This window comes from Globicephala melas, chromosome 4, assembly GCF_963455315.2.
Source record: "Globicephala melas chromosome 4, mGloMel1.2, whole genome shotgun sequence".
Taxonomy (NCBI): domain Eukaryota; kingdom Metazoa; phylum Chordata; class Mammalia; order Artiodactyla; family Delphinidae; genus Globicephala; species Globicephala melas.
The window spans coordinates 72,043,178-72,070,363 of NC_083317.1; the positions used below are offsets into that span (position 1 = coordinate 72,043,178).

At 35.1% G+C, this 27,186-nt stretch overlaps 1 protein-coding gene across 2 annotated transcripts in view; it reads left to right on the top strand.

Annotated features, from left to right (window-relative positions):
• The window catches only part of PAK2 (p21 (RAC1) activated kinase 2), a 79,837-nt gene extending 56,529 nt beyond the window's left edge, over nt 1-23,308 (top strand). For both annotated transcript variants that reach the window (XM_060298227.1, XM_030859819.2), the window contains 11 exons: nt 1,220-1,251; nt 2,428-2,532; nt 3,598-3,730; nt 8,709-8,772; nt 10,673-10,721; nt 11,203-11,315; nt 12,630-12,747; nt 14,542-14,641; nt 16,978-17,174; nt 19,360-19,497; nt 19,952-23,308. In XM_060298227.1, coding sequence (XP_060154210.1) covers nt 1,220-1,251; nt 2,428-2,532; nt 3,598-3,730; nt 8,709-8,772; nt 10,673-10,721; nt 11,203-11,315; nt 12,630-12,747; nt 14,542-14,641; nt 16,978-17,174; nt 19,360-19,497; nt 19,952-20,038 — 1,136 coding nt within the window. In that variant the 3' untranslated portion in view covers nt 20,039-23,308. The remainder of the gene's footprint in view (nt 1-1,219; nt 1,252-2,427; nt 2,533-3,597; nt 3,731-8,708; nt 8,773-10,672; nt 10,722-11,202; nt 11,316-12,629; nt 12,748-14,541; nt 14,642-16,977; nt 17,175-19,359; nt 19,498-19,951) is intronic.
• Nucleotides 23,309-27,186: the final 3,878 nt, after the last annotated feature.

The window sequence follows — 27,186 nt, forward strand, 5'->3', positions numbered from 1 at the left end:
ATATAAACGCACAGACTTTGAAGTAAAAAATGTTTGCGCAAAAATTGAAACTCATCACATATATAAACATAAAATGAGCGTTAGAACTAAAAGTATTTTTTCTCAGAATTGGAATATCATCAGGTAAGAATTGGAGAATAGTGGGGTTTTTTTAAGTTTATTTGTTCATATAAGGATTAGAATAAAACCCATACATTACAGTTGATTGTGGTATCTCTTGCATCTCTTATTATTTAGGCTTCCCCTCCCTCACGTTGGTTGCTCTCGTGCTCTCCTTTTCTTGCAGTTTATTTGTTAAAGAAACAGAATCATTTGTCCTGTTTACCTCAGTGTAGATTTTGCTAATTACATCACAGGTTATTATTTAATATGTTTCTCTGTCCTCTCAAGTCATACATGTAGTGTAAAAAACAATATGATTGAGCTAAAAATCATACATTTAGTTTTAATTAATTGTACTTATTTGATTACATTCTCGTAGAAATAAGGGCTGTGTTGAAGGAAGAAATAGAGCCCACTTGGTAAATCTTGACCTTTTTTACATAGTCTAGTACAACGTTAGCAAAAGGTCAGATTTGTCCCCAACTTTCTTGTCAACTTCTAAGTCTGTGTAAATGAATAATCTTTTTTTTAATCAGCGTTTGAACAGAGATGGTATATTCATGTGTGTGTGTGTCTGGTCATTTTAAAAGGTAAAACAAAACTTGCTCTTCTAAACTCCAGAATGAATATTGTGGTATTTAGTCTTCATGAACTGTGTTTTGTCTTCAGGGATTTGCTTTCATAGTGATCAAAATTTATGTCAGTAATTTTCCTTTGCAGAGTTACTGTTGGTTTCTTTAAGTTCCTTGATAGGCAGTTTGCTGGAGAAAAATATCATTATGAATAGACTTCTGTCTTATTTTAAGAAATGCAGGTATAGTTTCAAATAAAATTTTTTTATTAAGGTATAATTTCATGCTGCAAAAATCACCCACTTGAAGTATACAATTCAATGATTTTTAGCAAATTTACAGAGTTCCATTAAACTTGAGGTTTATAATGTGTAAATTCTTGTTTGAATACTGATATTGTTTTTCTCAAGACTTAATTCAACTTAAAATGAAATCAGTCTGAGAACTTTTTACTTGCTCTGCTTTATCTTTTTTTCCTTTTATTGTATAAAATTGTTTTATTTTTTGAATTGTTAACTTAGCATTATTTTCTGTTTTGTATTCAGAGAAAGATGGCTTCCCGTCTGGAACGCCAGCAGTAAGTTAATATGTTATTTCTTATAGCTCTTGTTCTAATTTAAGTTACCCCAAACAAGTCTCAGTTTTTATTTTACTTTCTGAAATAAATTACAGCCTCCAGAAATAGCTACTTAATATTGACATATGTTTTTAGCTAGCCACTTGATTATTTGAGGAAGCCATATTAAGCAAATAGAATTTCCTCAGGTGATGCTTAAAGTAACTAAAGTTTATGATCTTTAGAGCAGTTTAGCTACTTTTGATAATGTTTCCATATATAAACATGAACACAAAGAACTTGCCAGCATTTTCCTCTGGCATCATCCTACTGAATATAGACTATGGAAATATACTGAACAATAGAAGCCTGTCAGAATCTTCAGAGTTGTCTGAAACTTTATCTAAGTTATCATGTAAGCACAAATACCTCTTGCAAACAGTAGCTATTTTATTTTCAATTCCTCAATTAGGAGGACACAGTCTCCTGGAGTTATTTGAAGACTATATGTAATAACATGTAAAGTACCTACTTAGCATACACCTAGCATATAATAAGCTCTGTATAAAGGATAATGCCTTCCTCTTTTGCTTTGTTAGTCACAACTTCTGGTGAATCTAGCTGTTTTAAATAGCCAGAAATCTCTGACTTATACAAAGTCCAGAGGATTTTTGTTTTTGGTCTTAACAAATGAAATGATTGTTTACTTTTTGGGCTTGTTAAAATGGTATAAAATTCTCTATAAAAGGTATGAATTCCCTCTTAAGAATACTTGGTATTTACTGTATACATTTGTTTCATAAACTTTTCTGTAACATATAGAATTACCTTTACTTTTTTTGTGTGTGTGTGTGTGTGTGGTATGTGGGCCTCTCACTGTTGTGGCCTCTCCCATTGCGGAGCACAGGCTCCAGACGTGCAGGCTCAGCGGCCATGGCTCACGGTCCTAGCCGCTCTGCGGCATGTGGGATCTTCCCGGACCGGGGCACGAACCCGTGTCCCCTGCATCGGCAGGTGGACTCTAAACCACTGCGCTACCAGGGAAGCCCCTACCTTTACTTTTTAAATGATTAGATTAGAACCAGTGAGGTTTTATTCCTTTGAAATGAGCTATTAAATATTTTTTCAAGTATGGTGAAAAAGAGAGATAGTCATATTTGACTTGTCTTCCTCACTTTGCTCCTGTGATAAATGCAGCTGAATACCAAGGGTTCGGAAACAGCAGTAGTAACAGAAGAAGACGATGATGATGAAGAGACTCCTCCTCCTGTTATTGCCCCACGACCAGATCATACAAAATCAGTGAGTTTCTGATTAGTGAATTGGGTTGTGTGTGTCTGTGCATGTGTGTTTTAAAAAGCAGTCTGTATTTAACTTCCAGTGATTAATTTTTTAAAAGTCCTCAGGCTTAAAATGTTTTAATATCGGATATTTGACTAGGAGATCTTTACCTAAACACCACTCATCAAAAAACTAGTTTTTTGAAAATTAAAACCGAATGGATTCTTTAAAAGTTAAAATACTTTTCTCATTTTGTTTTCTTTCTGTATTACACCATCTGTTCCAGAGAACTCATCTGTTTCTTTGCCTCTTTCTGTTTATCTCAGTGCAGAAAAGTACTGTATCTAAAACTTGGATCTTACCTTTTATCCAAAGTACGTATTTAACTCCCATTTAACATTTCTCTTAAAGCCTTGGTATCATTCAAGAGGCTGCCGAGAGTGAAGTTTCTAACAGATATGGGAGAATTTTAATAATAAAAACCTTAGATAGAGACAGAAAGAGTCCTGTCCCTCTCCCTGTACTAATACAAATAAAGTCCAGGGAGCGTGATGAAGTGTTGGCACAATAGGCGGGTAAGGCTCCAAGGACTGCCAATGGATCCTCATCTAATGGTAGAGAGCTCTATTTTCTTTACCACTTAGAACTGGCTGTTTGAAATGAAATGGTAGATATTATATTTGTATAAAAAAATTTTGTGGAAATTAATAGTTATTTCAACATCAGGGTTTCTTTGCTCCTTATTTCTCTCTTGTAGAAAAAATATGACTTTTAACTTGTACTTCTTTTTGCTTCATTTCTGGCATATTATTTTCAATCTGGTTACACTTAAATTTCATTCACAGATCTGCTGTTTCGCTACACAGACTTTTAAAATATATACATGACGTGCGAAAGAAAAATGTTTCACATTGCATCTTAGTTACCAGTCTTTCATAAGACAAGTCTGAAAATACTATTCTCATTCTTTAGAACACTGAGGACAACTTAGTTTTTGTCAAAAAATCAAAGAACTGAACAGTGTGCCAGTAAGAATACCTAAAAATATTTTTCCTCAAGTCTCGGTAATTAACTGTTTCTCTGCAGATTTATACACGGTCTGTAATTGATCCTATTCCTGCACCAGTTGGTGATTCTAATGTTGATAGTGGTGCCAAGACTTCAGACAAACAGAAAAAGAAGGCCAAAATGACAGATGAAGAGATTATGGAGAAATTAAGTATGTTAACTACATTTTACATTATTCTTAAATTGTTAACAGCCCCTGAAACATTTGGCCCAGGTGGATCTTGATTTATGTCTTATATGTTGGCTTAAGACATAAAAAATAAATTGTTTTCTTCTAGGAACAACAGCTTCAATTAATGTAGTAAAGCCAAAATAATACTGTTCTTTGCTTTCTTATTATTATGTGCTGGCTGGTGAGCAGCATCTTTGCAAAATAGTCAGTACCTTGGGGAGCAATACTTCTTCTCAAAGGGCCAAATCTGTGGGTCCTAGTTGGAAACTTTATCAAAGGAAGTTTGTATATATTTATGTACACCTGTAGAATAAAATATGCCCCTAAATAACTAAACAAAATGGCCTATATAGATAATATGTGTAAGCATAAAATATATTTTTTTCTCTTCTCCTTTTTCATCCATCAGCTATCATTGGCCTGGATCAAGCACTGGAAATAATACACACAGTGCCAGAGAGGGTAGCAATAACATCTCACTACAAGTCTATAGCAACTTTAGTTATAAAGGATACTGACCTAGAGGGATCAAGGAAAAATATTATATATTGGCAGTAGGCTTGAGGTTGGGTACCTATGTAAAACTGGATTATATCTGTGAATTTCTTTGATATGCCCCTCTCTCTTTTTACCTAGTGAAAGTTTAAGTGAAAATTTAGTGTGGTTTTCTCATGTTTTGACTTACTGTTAATATGAATATAAGTTAGAGTTTTATGTACGATATCCTAATTTTAAAATCTGTTTCTCAAGAAAAATCTCAAACAAACAACCTAACCTTACACCTAAAGCAACTAGAGAAAGAAGAACAAACAAAACCTAAAGTTAGTAGAAGGAAAGAAATCATAAAGATCAGAGCAGAAATAAATGAAATAGAGACAAAGAAGACAGTAGCAAAGATCAATAAAACTAAAAGCTGGTTCTTTGAAAAGATAAACAAAATTGATAAACTTCAGCCAGACTCATCAAGAAAAAAAGGGACTGGACTCAAATCAATAAAATTAGAAAAGAAAAAGGGGAAGTTACAACGGACACCACAGAAATACAAAGGATCATAAGAGACTACTACAAGCAACTGTATGCCAATAAAATGGACAACCTGGAAGAAATGGACAAATTCTTAGAAAAATACAACCTTCCAAGACTAAACCAGGAAGAAATAGAAAATATGAACAGACCAATCACAAGCACTGAAATTGAAACTGGGATTTAAAAACTCCCAACAAACAAAAGTCCAAGACCTGATGGCTTCACAGGCGAATTCCATCAGACATTTACAGAAGAGCTAACTCCTGTCCTTCTGAAACTGTTCCAAAAAATTGCAGAGGAAGGAAAACTCTTAAACTCATTCTGTGAGGCCACCATCACCCTGACACCAAAACCAGAGAAAGATACCACAAAAGAAGAAAATTACAGCCAGTATCACTGATGAACATATCACTGATGCAAAAATAATCAACAAAATACTAGCAGTCCAGATCCAATAATACTGTAAAAGTATCATTCACCATGATCAATTGGTATTTATCCCAGGGATGCAAGGATTTTTCAATATCCACAAATCAAGCAGTGTGATACACCACACCCACAAATTGAAGAATAAAAACCATATGATCATCTCAACAGATGCAGAAAAAGCTTTTGAAAAAATTCGTCACACATATGATAAAAAACTCTCCAGAAAGTGGGCATAGAGGGAACATAGCTCAACATAATAAAGGGCATATACTACAAACCTAGAGCTAATATCACACTCAATGGTGAAAAGCTGAAAGCATTTCCTCTAAGATCAGGAACAAGACAAGGATGTCCACTCTCACCACTATTATTCAGCATAGTTTTGGAAGTCCTAGCTACAGCAGTCAGAGAAGAAAAAGAAATAAAAGGTATCCAGACTGGAAAACAAGAAGTTAAACTGTTACTGTTTGCAGATGACATGATAGTATGCATAGTAGATCCTAAAGCTGCTACCAGAAAACTACTAGAGCTAATCAATGAATTTGGTAAAGTTGCAGGTTACAAAATTAATACACAGAAATCTGTTGCATTTCTATACACTGACAACGAAAGATCAGAAAGAGAAGTTCAAGAAACAATCCCGTTTACCATTGCATCAAAAGAATAAAATACCTAGGAGTAAACCTACCTAAGGAGACAAAAGACCTGTACTCCGAAAACTATACAACGCTGACGAAAGAAATCAAAGAAGACAAACAGATGGAAAGATACACCATGTTCGTGGATTGGAAGAATCAATATTGTCAAAATGACTGTACTACCCAAGGCAATCTACAGATTCACTGCAATCCCTATCAAATTACCAATGGCATTTTTCACAGAACTAGAACAAGACAATCATAAAATTTATATGGAGACACAAAAGACCCCAAATAGCCAAGGCAATCTGGAGAAGGAAAAATGGAACTGGAGGAATCAGGCTCCCTGACTTCAGACTATACTACAAAGCTACAGTCATCAAAACAGTATGGTACTGGCACACAAATAGAAATATAGATCAGTGGAACAGGATAGAAAGCCCAGAAATAAACCCATGCACCTGTGATCAATTAATCTACAACAAAGGAGGCAAGACTACACAATGGTGGAAAGACAGTCTCTTAAATGGTTGCAGGAAAACTGGACAGCTACATGTAAAAAAATGAAATTAGATCATTCTTTAGCACCATATACAAAAATAAGCTCAAAAATGGATTAAAGACCTAAATGTGAGACTGGACACTCTAAAATTCCTAGAGGAAAACATAAGCAGAACACTCTCTGACATAAATTGCAACAATATCTTTTTCGATCTGTTTCCCAGAATAATGGAAATAAAAACAAAAATAAACAAACGGGACCTAATTAAACTCAAAAGCTTTTGCCCAGCAAAGGAAACCATAAACAAAACGAAAAGACAACCCACAGATTGGGAGAAAATATTTGCAAATGATGTGACTAACAAGGGATTAGTCTCCAAAATTTACAAACAGTTCATGAGGCTTAATATCAGAACAAACAACCCAATCAAAAAATGGGCAGAAGACCTAAATAGGTATTTCTCCAAGAAGACACAGGTGGCCGAGAGACACATGAAAAGATGTTCAACATCACTAATTATTAGAGAAATGCAAGTCAAAACTACAATGAGATATCACCTCACACCAGTCAAAAATGGCTTTCATCAAAAAATCCACAAACAATAAATGCTGGAGAGGGTGCGGAGAGATGGGAACCCTCCTACACTGTTGGTGGGAATGTGAATTGGAACAACACTATGGAGAACAGTATAGAAGTTCCTTAAAAACCTGGAAGTAGAGCTACCACATGACACTACAGTCCCACTCCTGGGCATATACTTGGAGAAAAACATGGTCCGAAAGGGTGCATTCACCCCAGTGTTCATTGAAACACTGTTTATGATAGCCAAGACATGGAAGCAACCTAAATGTCCATCGACAGAGGAATGGATAAAGAAGATGTGGTACGTACATACGATGGAATATTACTCAGCCATTAAAAAGAATGAAATAATGCCATTTGCAGCACCACGGATGGACCTAGAGATTGTTATATTGAGTGAAGTAAGTCAGAGAAAGAGAAATATCGTATGATATCCCTTATATGGGCAATCTAAAAAGAAATGATACAAATGAACTTATTTACAAAACAGAAACAGACTCACAGACTTAGAGAATGAACTTACGGTTACCAGGGGGGAAGAATGGGGGAAGGGATAGTTAGGGAGTTTGGAATTGTCATGTAGACACTGCTATATTTAAAATGGATAACCAGGGACTTCCCTGGTAGTACAGTGGTTTAGAATCCACCTGCCAATTCAGGGGACATGGATTCGATCACTTGTCCGGGAAGATCCCACATGCCACGGAGCAACTAAGCCCATGTGCCACAACTACTGAGCCTGCGTGCCACAACTACTGAAGCCTGCACTCCTAGAGCCCGTGCTCCACAACAAGAGAAGGCACAGCAATGAGAAGTCTGTGCACCGCAACAAAGAGTAGCCCCCGCTCACCGCAACTAGAGAAAGCCCTCGCGTAGCAACGAAGACCCAACACAACCAAAAATTTAAAAAAATTTTTTTAATTAAAAACAAAAAGTATAACCAACAAAGACCTACTGTATAGCACAGGGAACTCTGCCCAATGTTACGTGGCAGCCTGGATGGAAGGGGAATTTGGGGGAGAGTGGATACATGTATATGTATGGCTGAGTCCCTTTGCTCTGCACCTGAAACTATCACAACATTGTTAATCAGCTATACTCCAATGTAAAATTAAAAGTTAAATAAAGTAAAATAAAACCTGTTTCTTAGTTGTGACATAGTGAACTTTCCTAAAACACATGTATGATTAGTTCACATTAGAGTAATGTTTATAGTAATAAGTGATTTCCTAAATATATTGAAAGATATAAGATATATGAGAAGAGTCAGAAAAGCCATTTAGGGTTTTTCATTTGGGTATTTTATATATATATAAATATTTATATTTTTTCTCATAGTAAGTAGTTTTATAACTTATCATTAGTTTAGTACATTTCAGTGGAGTATGATAAGTAGGATGACCAACTTTTCCTTTCCCCGGGAATTTACCAGTTTTAAGACTGAACATGCCACATCCTAAAACCCCCTTAGTCTCAAGAAAACTAGTACTGTTGGTCATTCTAAAACGTGGTCATTTTGAGGAGGTGGGATAATCAAGACATTAGTTAGGAGGTCTAACCTAGTGGAAATAATGTGTCTTCTTGCTTCTGATACTTTTTTATTTTTGTTAATTGTTTCTTTAGTGTTTGAAACATACATTATTTTTGAAACTTAGTGTTATGTTTGAAAACTTCTAAAATCAGTGGAGGTTATTAAAAGAAATAATGTTATCAGAATTAGTTTACAATTTTTAAATGCTTGACTGAGTTTCCAACTTTTTGTTGTTTTTGTTTAAAATAGGAACTATTGTAAGCATAGGTGACCCTAAGAAAAAATACACAAGATATGAAAAAATTGGGCAAGGGTAAGTATTTGTGACTGTATTACCAGAATATTCATTATTTCCTGGGTGCCCAGCATGATATCTCTTTTGCCTGCTGACATTGAGCACTTCTGGTATTCTATGAGTAGTATCCTTGGATTTGTGTAAATAAGTAATGCGTTTATTTCTAGATGCTATTAAAATACTGTACTACTTAGCAGTGATTGTGCATTGTTTCTTCTTAAGTGTTATTTTGCGTTGGTGATAAGAAATTAGATGGGTGGGAAAATTGCCTGGCAAATATTTAAAAGACAGTAAGAAAATTTACTACAGGATTATAGTTTTAAAAACCTGCATTTTAATCACATCATTAAGTATGGATATTTAATTCTACTGATCTTCTGATTGTGTTCAATCATTTGTATTTTTAAAATTTATTTATTTATTTTGGCTGTGTTAGGTCTAAGTTTCTGTGTGTGGGCTTTCTCTAGTTGCGGTGAGCGGGGGCCACTCTTCATCGCGGTGTGCGGGCCTCTCACTGTCACAGCCTCTCTTGTTGTGGAGCACAAGCTCCAGACACGCAGGCTCAGTAGTTGTGGCGCACGAGCTTAGTTGCTCCGCGGCATGTGGGATCTTCCCAGACCAGGGCTCGAACCCGTGTCCCCTGCATTGGCAGGCAGATTCTCAACCACTGCGCCACCAGGGAAGCCCCATTTGTATTTTTTTAAAAATTATTATCATTATTTTTTGGCTGTGCCACATGGCTCATGGGATCTTAGTTCCCTGAGCAGAGACTGAACCCAGGCCTCCTGCAGTGGAAACGTGGAGTCCTAACCACTGCACCTCCAGGGAATTCCCAATAATTTGTATTTTTAAACTATGCTAACTGAAATCTTTTTTTCTGTTGCTTGGGAGCAAATGAACATCTTGAATTTTTAATGTTATTAATCTCTGGAAAGTGTTCTGTCAGTTTAGAAAGTGAGCTTGAGTCTTTTTGAAAACTTCCTTATGAATTTCTTGTTAAAAACCAAATTCACTTGCGGCACTGGTTTTAATAACAAGAAATTGAAAATCATGTTAATATTCTTCTGCCTGAGAATGGATAAATTGTAAATAGTATACTGGATAATATATGTAATAATTACAAGTGAACAAGGATAACACCTATCCATATGGATGACCATCCCCAATCCAGTGTTGAATTAAAAAAGCAAATTATAGGAAAATACATAAAATGAAATCATTTATATGAAGTTAAAAAATTGGGGCTTCCCTGGTGGCGCAGTGGTTGAGAGTCCACTTGCCGATGCAGGGAACACGGGTTCGTGCCCTGGTCTGGGAACATCCCACATGCTGCGGAGTGGCTGAGCCTGCGCGTCCAGAGCCTGTGCTCCGCAACGGGAGAGGCCACAACATTGAGAGGCCCGCGTGCCACCAAAAAAAAAAAAAAAAATTATGTGAAACATTTTCTATAGCGGTACGCACCGTTATAGAAAGTATAGAGTATAAAGTATAGAGAAATACATGTAAATGATGCACATCAAATACAGAATAAATACCCAATATAGATTACTTTAGGGAGGAGGTAGGATGCCTTTGGAAAGGGCACATAAGAACCTTCAAATTTATTTGTAGTTCTTTGTTTCTTAAACAGGGCAGTGGATCCATGAGTATATGTGACTTTTTTCTTTCTTTTCTTTATCTTTTTTCTGTATTTTTGTAGATCTGAAATTTATGACAAATTTCTAACAAGTTTTGGCCACAAGAATTGCCTCTTTTTCTTATTTTTTCCCCCTTTGTTTTTGCTTTTACTTCTTTTAAAGATGTTTAGTCTTAAACGTTCTTTAACCTCTTTTTAGTTGTTCTGAGTATAAAGTCTTTGGATGTTATAAATGAGAATGATTTTGAAACCTTAAATCTGGTTATGTCTTCTTTTCCCTAGGGCTTCTGGCACAGTTTTCACTGCTACTGATGTGGCATTGGGACAAGAGGTAGCTACTTTTTCATACTTCTGGGTGTTACCATTAGCTTTTAATATGGGAAGAAACTAGATCTGCCTGTGAATAATCAGTAAGGAATTTCTTGCAGTTGAATATGTTGAAAGAATTACTCTAGGTAATTTTATAGCACTTTCCTTATTGAGGGGAAAAAAGAAGTAATTATGTGTTTGGTTTCATAAATAAATATTTTAAAAATTATTTTCCCAGCTTGGGATGAAAAGAGGATTAATTCCTGGCACTGGGCTGACCTTGCATTTAGATTTCAAGAGAAATCTAAAAATATTTAAGCTCTGTGTATTACAAAGAATTGTGCATAGGCAGTGTGGAAGTTAAAGTACTGCCTATGAGTAAATTATAATCTCATCGTATAGTATGTATGTAGTAAATTAGATTATTAACTGATCTGTGTTTGTAATTTTCTAAGAGTATTAGGAAACTTGTTCTGACTTTTTTTTTCCTGTTTCCATCATAGGTTGCTATTAAGCAGATTAATTTACAGAAACAGCCAAAGAAGGAATTGATCATTAATGAGATTCTGGTGATGAAAGAATTAAAGAATCCCAACATAGTTAACTTCTTAGACAGGTAAATATAAATATTTCTTAAACATTGGGAGAAAAATGTTGAAATTTTAAGTCTCATGGTTTTGGGGGCTAGCCAGTTTAGTTAGACTAAGGTTGAGTGTCAACACTGAAAAATAAACTTGAAGGAGGAGGAGAGGTAAAAATAGCATATTACAGTTTAGAAGGTCCTTTTTCTACATAGCTGTCACTTGGCAAGTGAGAGAAGGCAGTTAAATGAAGGACATTGCTGCTGGTGCTCATATGAATTACAAATGATCAGAAGCAGAAACATTAAGGAAACGTTGGCTGTGATTCATGTCTTGACTGACAGAGGTGACCAGCCACACAGTTTTTAAACTTTCAAGTCAATTTTGATTTCAAATTTTGTCTTTCATGGGCAAATAGCATGTTTATCAAAACCTCACTTAATTTAGGAATTGATGTTAAATAGGAGAACAAAAAGTAGAAGAGAAAATTATGTATCTTACATTTTTTATTTTTTTAATTTTTAAATTTTTTTTATTTTTGGCCGCACCATGTGGCATATGGGATTTTAGTTCCCCAACCAGGGCTTGAACCCGAGCCCTAGGCAGTGAGAGCTCAGAGTCCTAACCAGTGGACCGCCAGGGAATTACCTTACATCTGTTTTTTTTTTTAAAGCAGTTACATATATGTGAATGAAAGAAGAATTGTAGAAAAATAAATGAAAATTATAGTAGTGATTATATTGGAGATAGGGAATCATAGGTGATTTTTTTTTAATTTCCATATTTAAATTTGTTTTGAATGGGTTAAAAGAAAACACATTTTTAGACTTTAGGGCTAGCTCTGGGGCCATGTTCATAGAAAGAAACTTTCCAGGTACATTTCTCTGCTTTTTAAAATAGTATTTCAAGTCAGTAAAGCATGGTGGTTAAAATAAGTCATAAACTTTGGAATCAGTTGTGCTTGGCTTCAGGTTTTGTTCTGGCACTTACTGGCTGTGTGACCTTGGATGAGTTACTTAGCCTTTCCAAGCCTCCATCTCTTCGTCTGTAAAAAAGGACAAATCATTCCTGCCATACAAGGTTATTTGAATTGGAATAATCTATGTACACACTCAAGTTAGAATTGCAGGCAAAATTTTAAAGTGATTTGGGAAAATCATAATGACCCTCAGGTATTTTTTTTTTGTGCTGTTCCATAGCAACTTTTCAGTTTTCTTCCCAGCTATCAAAGCTACCAGCTTTCTAGTTTTTTTAATTAGGATTCCTAACATTTGAATTCTTCAATATAGAGTGCCACGTGTTTAGAAAAAGTGAAAGTGTGAATGTATTTTGTATGTTCTTTTTTTTAGTTACCTGGTGGGAGACGAATTGTTTGTGGTAATGGAGTACCTCGCTGGGGGATCACTTACTGATGTTGTAACAGAGACCTGCATGGATGAAGCACAGATTGCTGCTGTATGCAGAGAGGTGAGTTTGCTCCCTTTTTGAAAAGTTACAGTAACAATGTGGTTAACAGGATGTGAAAAGAAGCAAATTTTTAGTTATTATCCAAGCAGGATACTTTGAAGGGTGAGAGGGAGTGCCATTAAAAATACACCGCTCAACAGTGGAAACAAGGACAAAGTGGTACACATCTTCACCCTAAGTATTAATTAATAAGTTTACTTGTGGCCTTATCGATCTCTTTAAAGGTGACCAATGAGATGATATTCGTTAATGAATTTGAGACATACTGTTTGCTAGTAGAATTCTGCCACATTGCCTAGATCTAAGCCAAAAATGAGCCTTTCTTTCTTCCATGTAATCTTTTCCTACAGATGAGACTTAGGTTAATGATTTGCTTATTGTCATTAAAATTGCAACAGTACTTTCTTCGAGTACCCTAGGAATCATTGTCACAAAGGACAAAATTGTAAAAGTTCTTACGACTATTATGTTTCCTGTGATATGGCTTTCAGCATTTTTACAGTGAATTATAAGTAAATTATAAACTTTGTTCATGTAAGAACAGTATATGTGATGTTTTTCCTTTTTCAGCTTTTATTAGGTGTTTTTTAAAAACTATTCTTTGAAATTTTTAATTCTAATGTAATTATGCTTCACCTAAGGGGAGCCCTCTTGACTCTTTCAGGAGGGAAACAATAATATATCCCTTAACAAAGAATGTTTGATCACTTAAAAGCTGATAAAAACTTAAGGATTTATCTATTTATACTTAACTTGTTTTTCTAATAATTTTTTTCATAATCAATATAAAATTATTTTAGTAGTTCCTCTAATTGTGATAACATTTGTTTCTATTTGTTTACACAAGTATTTTTCTGGGGATTTGTTCTTTCCAGGAATCTGCTTAAATGCTTGGTAAATGTATTGCAGTAATACACAGTTAATCTGGTTTTTTTCTTTGAATAGTAGATTATTTTGAGTGAGATTTTTGTTATTAATGATGTACAGACTTTATTTGTTGTTCTACTTTAGTGGGGGTAAGAAATAAAAACAACTTTTTCCAAGTTACAATTTATACTCAGTTTACATTAAAAAAACATAGCAAGCAGATTTTTTAAATTGAATTTCATTCTTGTTTTTAAGGAAGTAAGAGTAGTTCTTCTGCTCTTTTGACTCAGTGCTTTCTGAAATATGGCATAAGACGGAAGTGGTGTCCAGGATCATCACTGGTGTCTAGGGTGTGGGTATAGCTTTATGTAAAACCTACCATAGAAGAAATGAAGAAAACATTTTACATAGCATTGAACAGCTGGAGAGAACCAGACCCGCAGTGGCTTACATTGATTAGACTTTGGCATATTTCAGATTCAAATGGAAATGATAAGTTTATCCTTTACTGTTGAAATGATTTCTAAAAAGCCTTGTTCATATTTACCAAGTGCTGCATACCTTCAGGCATTTAAACCTGAGCAGGCCTAGAAATCATGTAGACCCACCCACCATTTCATAAATGACAACATTGAAGACTAAGTGATATTCTATGGTATTAAATAATCTGTGGCAGAAATAGGCCTAGATAAGACATTATATAATAATTGTCTCTGGATAAGAGCAGAGAGTGGGAAGAGGGGGATCTAATTATTTTAGGTGTCTTATTTTCACAACTGCATGTGACAGGATTTTTTTCTTCATAATATTATTAGAGTATCTTCTGCTGGTTACTAGAGGTGGTGCTCAGGTCATAAATGGTGTATGTGAACTTCCCTTAGACTTTTCAGGGACTGTTTCATTGATAGGTATTTTTCTCCTGTTCAGTGTTTACAGGCATTGGAGTTTTTACATGCTAATCAAGTGATCCACAGAGACATCAAAAGTGACAATGTGCTTTTGGGCATGGAAGGATCTGTTAAACTTAGTGAGTAACAAGTGAATAAATAACATTTATATGTTACTTATAATTTTCTGCCTTTTGTTTAAGTAAAAACCCTCTTCTGCTATTAACATTTTTATGACAATACATGCAGTGGGGGAGAATAGTAGTAAAAAGATATGGACTGTCAGCTGGACAGCTTGAGTTTAAATAGCGGACCTGCTACTACTTGCTGAATAATTTTGGGTGAGTTACGTAATCTCTTTTTGTGTCCATTTTCTCATTTGTATGATAAGGAAAATAACAGTACCTATCTCAGAGAATTCTTCTGAGTAGTAAAAATGTAAAGCATTGAGGAACAGTGTCTGGGACTATTATAATGTTGGTGCTGTCTTCCAAACATAAACTTGGATTTATCTCTGCTACCTGTTGGGGTAGGTTTTTGTCATTATGCTGTTCATCTTTCTCTGGATTTGGTAGATGGTGGCCTAATTGGGGGAGGACTGTATGACCGTTATGTCAGAGATGACAAGGTCTGAAAAAAACCATGTGTAAACCTCTTTCCCTAATTAACTTCTGTATCAGACATGGTAGAGTCATGGAAAAAAAACCCAAAAACTCCTTTCCTCTGCTGGCTATAATCTCAGTTCCAACCATGTCCTCTGGAGGATTCAAGAAGACCTTCTACTGAGGTTTCTCCAACTATGCAAAATTCAAGGCATTTCTTAGATCAGGAGACCAAAAACTTTTTCTTCTGTTTGCCTAGAGAGTTTGGCTCGTTTTTCAACATCTCTTTTTTTAAGATAGATACTCCAAAGGTTATTCAACCACAAGAAAAGGAGACCCAGGTTCTGTCAGATAGTCAGAATATATAGTTAATAATTGTAATTTTAGTGGGAAAACTAGAAATTGACATTCTCATACACTTTTGATGGATACACAGGTAACTAAATTTGACTTTTTTGGTTAATATGTTACCATGGCTCTACCACTTACTAGATGAATGATCTTGGATAAGTTATCTAAAAATATGTATGCCTCAGTTTCTCCATTTGTAAAATGGAAATCATAACAGTAGTAAATATGCCTGTCTCATAAAATTATCATGAGGTATGTTAATTCTTATGAGGTATTATACTTGGAACAGTTATAAGCACTCATTTTAGCTGTAAATGTTATGATTTGACCTAACAATTGCTCTTTTAGGATTCTCTCCTATAGAATTACTGAACATACGCACAGCAATAAGTACAAAAATGTTCTCTGCAACCTTGTAAAGAAAGTCCAACAATATCTTAAATGTCTCGTAGTACAGAAATGGTTAAATACATTATGGTATTTTTATGTTCCGTGAAGTTGTGTAGTTATAATAGTGAGGTGGGTTAATGTACTAATATGGAAAGATATCTAAAAAATTAGGTTTTAAAAAGCAGTTTACAAAATATCCTAACTAGGTAAAATAAATCAGTCAGTTCACGGGTATTATTTGTACATTTGGAAATGCATAACGAAGAGTCTAAAGCTTACAAACCTAAATGTTAACAGTGTTTACATATGGAGTAGAATGGGTTTAACAGTAGAAGGAAGGAAAAAATTCTGGATTCTCATCTTGACTTTTCCACTAAATTAATACTGGGTACTAAATTAGGCATTTTGCTCTTCAGTTATAAAATGAGGTGCTTGGAATAGAGTAATGCTGGTGAAGACCTTGTAGGTACAGTTGCAGTTAAACATGTTCTTTTCCTAGGCTCTCTGCTGAGTCGGATGCTTATTATTATTAATTCTAGCTTCTGTTTATTTTCTTCAAAAGTAATTTCCACTTCCTGACCTTTGCCTGATTCACAGCGGACATAGTTTTGGTGTCCAGCTTTGGTGACTTTTTCTTTTAGACCTTTTTCAACTTTATTAAAATTTTTAGGATAGAATTATTTAGAATAAAAGGCTTCCTGATAGGGCTTCCCTGGTGGCGCAGTGGTTGAGAGTCCGCCCGCCGATGCAGGGGACACGGGTTCGTGCCCCGGTCCGGGAGGATCCCACATGCCGCGGAGCGGCTAGGCCCGTGAGCCATGGCGGCTGAGCCTGCACGTCCGGAGCCTGTGCTCCGCAACGGGAGAGGCCACAACAGTGAGAGGCCCACGTACCGCCAAAAAAAAAAAAGGCTTCCTGATAATTTACCCTCTACTTGTGGGAAGTAAAAGTTAAAAAGTGAGAGTATATAACATCATCAAAATATTTGTAAGCCCATTCTGGTTTTCTTTATTAATACTTTCTTAAAAATTAAGAGGCTGAATACTCAAATGTAGTTAGTTAAATCATATTAAGTAAACTCTTAAACAACCCACGGACACCATTAACTCAAGGTGTTTTGTTTTGTTTTATAGCTGACTTTGGTTTCTGTGCCCAGATCACCCCTGAGCAGAGCAAGCGAAGTACTATGGTTGGAACGCCATACTGGATGGCACCAGAGGTGGTTACACGGAAAGCTTATGGCCCTAAGGTTGACATCTGGTCTCTGGGTATTATGGCTATTGAGATGGTAGAAGGAGAGCCTCCATATCTCAATGAAAATCCTTTGAGGGTAAGACCAATTAAGCATCAGCCTTATTTTAAGAAAAATAATTTTCTTTAAATCATTTATTTAGACCTTGCTTTTGCCAGGCACTGGCCAAGAATTTAGGATACGAAGTTGATAAAACCTAGTCTCTGCCCTCACTCTACGTCTAAAAATGATTTGCTTCTGGCTTATTGAGTTGAATGTGTTAGGTAAAGAGTTTGTAAATTTTTGGTAAGCTGTGTGGTTTCTAAATTTGCACATAAGTAAGAATTTGGTCACTTTTCTGCAGAATTAAGGGGCTCTAGATATATCCTTCAGGTTGTTGACTTTGAACCTTGGCCTCTGTACCCCCAGGTACAAAGAGGAAAGCAGGATCACATCTATGAGAAGCCTGTGTAGATGGCAATGTTAAAGCCCATATTCAAACAAAAGAGTGAGGGTTCTGAGAAACAGATGAAGTCAGTAGATTTTAAACAGTTATGTACATATTCCAGCAGCTGAGGTGGAGAGTTCCATCTTTCTTTCTTTCTCTTTTATCTTTTACTTCTTTTAAATTATCATGTATGACTCAATATCAGTAGTTAATAAGGAAATGCAAATCAAAGCCTCAACAAGATCACTTCACCCTTACTAGAATGACTGTAATCAAAAAGGCAGACAATGATAAGTGTTGGTGAGAATGTGAAGAAATTGGAACCCTCATACACTGCTAGTGGAAATGTAAAATGGTACAGCACTTTGGAAAACAGTTTGACAGTTCCTGTAAAAATTAACTTTGAGTTACCATGTGACTTGGCAGTTCCACTGCTAGGTAAATAACAAAGAGAATTAAAAGCATTCATCCACCCAAGAACTTGTACACAAATGTTCATGGCAGCATTATTCATAATAACCAATAGGTGGAACACAGGGAATTTTTAGGGCAGTGAAAGTATTCTGTGTGATACTATAATGGTAGTTGCATGACAATGTACGTGTGTCAAAACCCATAGAACTGTGCAATACAAAGAGTGAACCCCAGTGTAAACTACAGACTTCTGTTTAGTGAAAGTGTGTCAGTATTGGTTCATCACTTGTAACAAAGTGTACCGTACTAATGTACGATTTTAATAATGGGGGAATTCTGTGTGTGTGTGTGTGTGTGTATATGTGTGTAGGGGTGGTATATGGGAGCTGTGTACTATCTGCTCAATTTTCTGTACATCTAAAACTTCTTTTAAAAAGTCTATTGAGCGTTTTTTTTTTTTAATTCCATTTCTAGGAATTCAAAGAAAATAGTCAGAGAATTACATAAAGAATACAAGGATTTTCCAAAGGGGATTGACTAAATTATGAAGCACCCATATAATAAGACACTATTCAATTCAGCCATTAAAATAATTTTGTAGATCTAATCTGTTATTATTGATAGTGATGATGAGGGTGGGATATAGCTAGTTTTGTTTCTTTTTTTTTTTTTAAGACTTTGTTTTTTTAGAGCAGTTTCATGTTCACAGCAATATTGAGAGAAAAGTACAGAGATTTCCCATATGCCCTCTCCCCCTACACATGCATAACCTCCCCCATTATCACCATCCCTCACAGAGGGTACCTTTCTTACCATCATTGAACCTACACTGACACATCAGTATCATCCAGAGTCTATAGTTTACATTAGGGTTCACTCTTGATGTCATATGTCGTGGGTTTGGACAAATGTATACTGAATAACGTGTCCATTATAAAAGTATCTTAAAGAGTATCTTCATTGCCTTAAAAATCCTATGTGTTCCACCTGTTCATCTATAGCTATATAGATATAGCTAATTTAAAATTTCTTAAAGCAGTTTCAACAAATCCCATTGTTTTGAAATGTGGTATGACTTGGAAAAAAAATCTTAAGAAAGATAAATGGGATACTATATGTGGATGGTGGGATTGTGGTCATTTTTCTTTATACCATTTTATTATAGTGGTAGTTTTATTTATCAGTATGTATTTATAATCCAAAAAAAGAAAAAGGTGAAGATAATTTTGAAAAAGAAGTCAGGGAAATGTAACATCTAAAAATAAAGTGAAAAATATCTAATCGAAATGGGTAGAAATAATAACCACACTTTAGTGTGTATGACAATTGTCTTTAAATACGTAAGAGATCCATAAAGTTTAAAGTACTCTCTAACTTTGTTGAGCTATCTTAAGTATGTCAGAGTTGTTCTTCTATTCTTAGGCCTTGTACCTGATAGCGACTAATGGAACTCCAGAACTTCAAAACCCAGAGAAACTTTCCCCCATATTTCGGGATTTCTTAAATCGATGTTTGGAGATGGATGTGGAGAAAAGGGGTTCAGCCAGAGAACTGTTACAGGTGAATTTGGAAATAATTCTATTTTGGGAAAAAGTTGACTTTTTTGAGTAACCGGCAGAAAGTTTACATAGAGTTCATAATTACATTTCACTATTCATTCATTACCAGCAGCATGGCAGCTGCTGCAGTTCAGGATTTTATCTGCTGAGAATAAAATACCCATAATACTGGGATAAATGTATAAGTTTTTCATATTACCAGTTCTCACACCAGTTCATTGCAGGCATGGGTATCTGGGTCATTTAACTGAGATTTTATAATATGAGAAAAACTAAAAAGACTACACTTTCAACCATAAAAGTGATGTAGTGATTATGTTGATTTTATAGAAGTACTGAAATATGTGTTTGTTAAATAAATTATGATCCATAAAGTAGTCTTAGGGGCTTAATTGAAATATTTGGCTTCTAAACTGGTGACATTTACATTTATTTTCCCCCACTCTTTCTGACAGCATCCCTTCCTGAAACTGGCCAAACCATTATCCAGCTTGACACCACTGATCATGGCAGCTAAAGAAGCAATGAAGAGTAACCGTTAACATCATTGCCGTGGCCTCATATTCTTTTCTCCATTTTCTAAAAGAAGTCTTTTAATATATGAAAATTATTATTCTTTTGGGGTTTAAAGAAATGGTCTACATAACAAGGAGGAAAAAAACAAGCTACTATTTCCTGAAGACAACCAAGAAAAAATTGCAGAACTGAATGACAACTTTCTTATTGAATCCCTTCTTTAGGGTCCAAAAGGAATTGTGGACTGAATCACTAACCTTACATCTTTCAGCAGAAAGCCCATCAGGGCCATATATCATGCTTGAGATTTGCATTTTATTTTGCTGACTTCATTATAATAGATCCCATTCATTGTCCCTTTTGAGGTATTTTCAGTACTTGAATGGCAGATTTGGGTTTTTCAGAGTATGTGTTTTATCTGCTAGTCTTCTTTTCTCTCCATAACTTTCTTTTCCTTGACTTGCTCCTTTTGAGTTGCTTTGAGAAATGTTTCTTATGCCTAAATTGGAGGCAAGTGTGATAGAAATTATGTAGCTCCTTATATTGGCAAAGGAGTTCAATATCGTTTAACTTTGTATAGAAGTTAGAACCAGCTATTGTTACATGTAATATTTCAGTTCAGAGTTTGAACTGAAGGAAGGGAAGAAAAGAATGTGATTTTTACCTTTTTAAACAAATGTGAAAGAATCAGTTTTAAAAGTTTCATAATAGTGAGTTGTTTGGCATTTGTTAACATGTATAGAGAGAAGACTAATCTATATTTATAACTAAATCATTGAAACAGAAAAAGAATCCCATTGACTCTACTTTCTTACACTTCGTTTTTCTTTCTATGTCCTCTTCAGATTTGGCTTCAGGACTTTGGTTTGTGCCGCTAGTTTCCCCGTCCCTCTTTTTTTCCCTTCATTTTGGAAATAAGTTTCTGTATATGTTGTAATTTTAGCTAGTTTGTTTTTTAATTAACCCTTTCTCACCCTACTCCTCCCCCCCTTCCCATGGTAAATAATATAATAACCATTGAATTTTCAGAATTTAAAAGTTAACCTTTTTTTTTCCATTTAAAGGTAAAAAATATTTGGAGCTAGCAGAGACAAAGTGAGAGGCTTGAACCTTGGTGAGCTCTAAAATAGATAAGATTATATTCATGAAAGAGAAATGTCAGTTACTTAGAGATGCAGCTTCTGACCAGTAAACTGTAGAGATTTGTTATAAACATTGTTCCCAGCCCATTACCAACATTTTTACTGTCTGTGAGAACTTAAGTGACAAAGTACTTCTTGGTAAATTCATGGGTCATTTGAGATGTTGAATTACTTTAGATTTTTTTCAAATAAGTAAATAATATTCATGTAAAAAACTGGAGAAAGAAAGAGTAATGAAATGTGCTTGTTGATAGCAATACATTTTTTATTTTAAAGATTTAAAAAAGGTCTGTGACCTGTAACATTAATTATTAGAGTGCCCTCTCTTCTCCCTTCCCCTCCTCCCTTCATCTTCTCTCATCATTTTAATTGTTTGGCTTTTGGAGGCAGTATTGTCCCTTCTGACATGCCAAGAGCCACATGAAAGAGAAAAATACGTGCTTTGGTTCTGGCTTTTTGTTCCCACCATTCGCTCCTAATTGACTTCACACCTACTTGCCATCCTGCAATAGTACAAATCATGAATAAAAATAATTTTGATGTTTTGGAGTACATTAGGAGAACTTAATATGAGTTTTATTTCCTATCATTCCCATCATATCTCTGTTAAGATACAGGTATAAGGATAGAAATGGCTGGTGGGGTTTTTTTTTTTTTTAATTGGTAATACAGGAAGGTTTTCACAAAAATAAGTAAGATAATTAGTGAAACTTGTATCTAGAGCACTTAATAGTCTCTGTTTTCAATTTGATTCTTGATTTCCTTTTTCTCTGGATTATATTGGCCTTCTACAGCTATTACTGAATTACTTTACAGAAATAAGCTGGTTTATTTCTGGTGGAAAGCTACAGCGTCTGTTGAGTTCCAAATTTGAACATTCTTTGTAAATAGTTGTCTGGATGGATTATGATAAAGAAGATGCTACCAATGAAATAGAAAACCAACTAGATGGTGTAAGACTGTGATCCTCATGACCACTCTAGAAGGCACTTCCATGCGTAAGTCATAAAGGCCATATTCACTGAATGCAGTGCCAATGCCCCATTTTTATGCCTGTGACTCAACAAAGGTCTTTGCAGTTTATAGAAGCAGTTTGGGGTTTGTATTTACAACTTCCTTGATGGTTACCTGCATGTCCATTGCTGGCAACGGACTTTGTCATTAAAACCTGACTCCTAGGTTAAGGGAGCTACGCTGTGGTTTATTCTTTACTTACTTGGATAAACTAACTTGTAATAGAAATGTACTTTGGTTAATTCTGAAATGTGTCAATTTTTGAATAATCTTAATCTTAAAAGCAATACAGAATTGTGATTTATTAATTTTAAATTAAAATGTTCACATGTTGTTGCAAGAAAAATTATATCTGAATCAAGATTCATGGTTTTTTTTTAATAACTGCCTTTTGTATTTACCTTTTTGTCATTACTTTAGAATGAAAATTCCCATTTAAATCTAAAAATTACCTTAGTAGTCCTCTTTTGTTATTAAGACAATATTACTGTAGTATTTATTATATTTCAGACTCTGGCAGTCTAAAAGTTTCCTTCTCCTCTTGTTCCTTTTGCTGCTTTGAAAGGGACAGTTAAAACTGAGAAACCATGAAAATATTGAATATTTCATCCTACATAGAATAGTAAACAAGTAGAGTGATTGTGCTAGCATAAGAAACTAAGGCTAACACAACTCTGTTTTCATGTGTTCAGTGCCTGGCACACAGTACAAATTCTCTTCTCCTCAACATATAAATATTAAGCTGCTTAAAGTGTATCTAGTTACCACCAGTCCTAAATGACCTGTGCCTTTAATAAGCAATTTAAAACTACCTATGAGGATTTCTTTGTAGGGCTCACATAAATACATGTTTTGTTTATATATACTGTACTCTAGCCAGAATAATTTTAGATCTGATCAGGCAGTAGCTATAGTTAGAAAAAAAAAAAATGGGTGCTTAAATTTGCATCAGTTTTTTAATCTAAAAGTTTTAAAATATACTGAGATCCATATCCAGTGAAATGTCAAAAAATCATTATGGAATATAGCTAAAATCCAGATTAAGATTCTTTTGGGGTTTTTTTTAGTGAAATTATAGTAATATAAAAAGCAGATTGTCTTCCTTGTCTCAACTGCTCCCACAATAAACAACTAAAATCAGTTTTTCCACAGTGTGTGTATATGAGTATGTGTAAGAAGGGGAAAAAATACACACACACACACACACACAGATTTTATTTCTCACTAACACATTTATTGACCACTTTGACAAAGACACTGTGGTAGATATTGTGGGAATTACAAAGGAGAACCAAGCACTGGCCTGGCCTTGAGAGAACTGAAGTCTTTCTCATTCACCATTCTAGAATGTTGCCAAATGAGAGAGAAAGAAATGTATGATAATTCTGTCAAACATCTTTGGTAGGAATGTCTTGTGTGTTTTTTGTTTGTTTGTTTTGGTTTTTTTTTGTTTTTGTTAGATAGAAATGGAACTAAGTGAAAGTAACTTGTCTTTTCTGTTTTGTCTTCAAATTTTATATTGACTTTTATTTTTAATTTAATCCCATTCAATTATTTAATTGTTACATTGACATTAACTGCTGTATTTGATGACCTTGTTCAATAATTTTGTTCTTTCAGGGCTAGAAATAAACTTTTTTAAATGTTCATTTTCCCTTTTCCTAAACTTTAATTCTTTCTTTAGATCAGAATAGCTTAAAAGAATAAGTGTAATAGGTTTTCAAAGAATGTTCTAGTATTTTTAAGGATGAATATTTTTTTAACATGTCATGGCACCATGAATGTATTACAGAGCTCCAAATTAGAAAGGTTTTCAAAAATTAATGAGTAATAAGCGTGAGCCTTCGCTCTTCTAAATCAGTTTCAGAATAAATTTGTTCAAAATGTTCTGGCTATCAGACCCAGGGAAACACTTCTGATCTGTTGAAATACCTTCAATAATTTGGCCTGAAATTCTAATGCTTACCTAGGTGAAGTAATAAGAATCTTACTAGAATTTTTTGTGTTAAATGCACCAAGAAATCTTTAAAAGTGCCATACATTAAGGCTTCACTTCATTATACGCATTTAATTTGAATGTTGGATATGCTGACATGGAGAACGGGTGCATTATAGAGAGTTCACTATGAAAAAACAAAATTATACATTTTTTAGCCTGGAGTGGGGAGTGTAGGCAATGACTGCATAAAATATATTTGTTACACTATAAAACTGCTTTTTGCTATTCTGACATTTGTATTTCTTAAACTATAGCAAATGCCCAAAACATTTGCCTAAGAAAAGTTCAAAAATGCCTAGAAGATTGATTTTATTGAAAAGCACTATTTGTAGGAGCTTAACACATGCTTTACTACTACTTTGACATTTGTGACTTTTTTTAAATTAGGGAATTATTTTTTATTCAAATCATTTAACAAGTTTTTATCTTTTGAAGAGGAGGAAGAGTAGAACAATGAAGGGAAAGGTCTTTTTTGACCTTTATTTTAGGTTTTTAATAAAATAATATGCACAGATTAAAAAGTCAGATAATCTTAAAGGAGTCATTATAAATAGTGCCAGTCCCCAGCTGCAGACTTTCTCACTGCAGAGTCCTCCACAGAGGCATCTGCTTTTAACTTTGAGCTGGTTTTAGCATGCATTAGTTTTCAGATTTCTATATTATATACTTATACAGGTATTTCTTTTTTTTTTTACTTTTTTTATTTTTAATTAATTTTATTTATTTTGGCTGTGTTTGGTCTTAGTTGTTGCAACACGGGCTTTCTCTAGTTGCGGCGAGCAGGGTCTACTCTTTGTTGCAGTACGTGGGCTTCTTATTGCGGTGGCTTCTCTTGTTGCGGAGCACAGGCTCTAGGCGTGCAGGCTTCAGTAGTTGCAGCACACAGGCTCAGTAGTTGTGGCACACACAGCATGTGGAATCTTCCCGGACCGGGGCTCAAACCTGTGTCCCCTGCATTGGCAGGCGGATTCTTAACCACTGCGCCACCAGTGAAGTCCTACAGGTATTTCTTGACATTTCTGTATTTTTCTTTTTCTGGAAACTTCCTGTTATGACAGTTGAGAATTTAGTTACTATTATACCATCCCATTTTCCCATTTCTACTCCCTCTAGTCTCCCAATTAAGAAAGGTGGCAAAGTTTTATTTGATTAGCAGTCAGTTTTTACCTTATGACTATGTAGGACTGTTGTTCACTTGAGTTGAGTAATTTATTATCACATGTCATTTCTTGTGCAACTCTTTGCTTTTCTTATTGTTAATTTTGTCTTTTTGTTTCCTTTGAAAGTTTCTATGTTCCTATCGCTAAGTTTTTCCAAACTCACCGCAAAAGCCCTCTGAAGACAATTTTCTGTAGAATTAAATGTCTTGGATAAGGACAGTTCCTTTTTCTTTCCGGGAACTTGATTAGGGCTCCAGTTTGGGCTCTTTCTCTACAGGCCTTCTGCCCTCAGGCATCTGAAACTCAGTTTCACTTTTCTCCTGACTTTAGATCCTTTGTTTCCTTTTGCTTGTTGGTTTATTCCTCATTTTGGAGAAGTACATCTTTCATTAGTGTCCTGGAGAAGTACATCTTTCATTAGTGTCCTGAGGAAGGGTGCATATAGGTTAAGATTTTTAAGAGCTTGCATGTCTGAAAATGTCTCACATTTAATTGATAGTACAGGATTTTAGACTGGAAATAATCTTCCTTGAGAATTTTGAAGTCCCTGCTTCATTATCTTAAAAACCTGCCATTTCTGATAACATCTTTATATGTAACCCATTTTTCTGCCTCTCTGGAGCTTCTGTTCTGAAAATTTACCATGAAATGCCTTGGAGAGGGTCTATATGTTTAGCTTTCGGCAGGCCTTCGTGATAACAGACTAATTTCCTTCAGTTCTGGTAAATTCTTGTATTATTTCTTTAATAATTGCCACTTTTTTTCCCTGTTATTTCTTTCTGGAATTCCAGCATTAATCTCCTGTTTTTCTTATCTTCCCTGCTTTCCATCTCTTTGCCTTTTGTTTTTAACTTTCTGGGAGAATTTCCTTGATTTTATCTCTGACCCTTTTTTGAACATATATCAACTATCACTTTTTTTGTTGTTTTACTTATTTACTTATTATTATTATTATTATTATTATTATTATTATTTGGCCTCGCCGTGCAGCTTGTGGAATCTTAGTTACCCAACCAAGGATTGAACCCGGGGCCACGGCAGTGAAAGTGCCAAGTCCTAACCACTGGACCACCAGGGAACTCCCTCACGTTTTTAAGATCATTCTCGTTTTTCTGATCTTTTTACAGCCTTCTATTCGTATTTCATAAATTCAGTATCTTCCCTGGTGTATTGAAGTTTTTCCTTAGCTCAAGTTGCCATAACAAAATACCGTACACTGAGTGGTTTCAACAACAGAAATTTATTTCTCACAGCTGCAGAGTCTTAAAAGTCCAAGATCAAGATGCCGGCAAAGTAGGTTTCATTCTGAGGCCTTTTGGCTTGTGGGTGGTCACCATCTAGCTGTGTGCTCACTGGACCCTCTTCTGTATATGTACACTTGGAAAGAGCAATCTCTCTGGAGTCTCTTCTTACAAGGACACTAATCCCATCAAAAGATCCCACCCTCATGACCTCATCTAACTTTAGTTACCTCCCAAAGACCCCATCTCCAGATTCTAATACAGTGAGGGGTAGGGCTTCGATATATGAATCGGGGGCAGACACAGACATTCAAGCCATAATAGGTCATTTTTTTAAAAGAGTTTTTTAGTTATCTCCAGGTTTGTTTATTTTTTCTGGGTTCTTTTTTAAAGTATAACACTGTCTACAACTGCACTAAACATTTCACATTGGTTTTTCTCAATTCTCAGTGGGGCCCACTGCTCATTCATTTCGCTCCTAGGTGTTTTTCTTCCTTTCTCATTTTTTCCAAACTATCTCATGACTTCCAACCCCTTTATCCCACCATCTCAACACTTTCTTCTCCCCTACTGCCAGAATTCTCTGGGTTTTTGACTTTGCCTTCTTCCTTTTGGTCT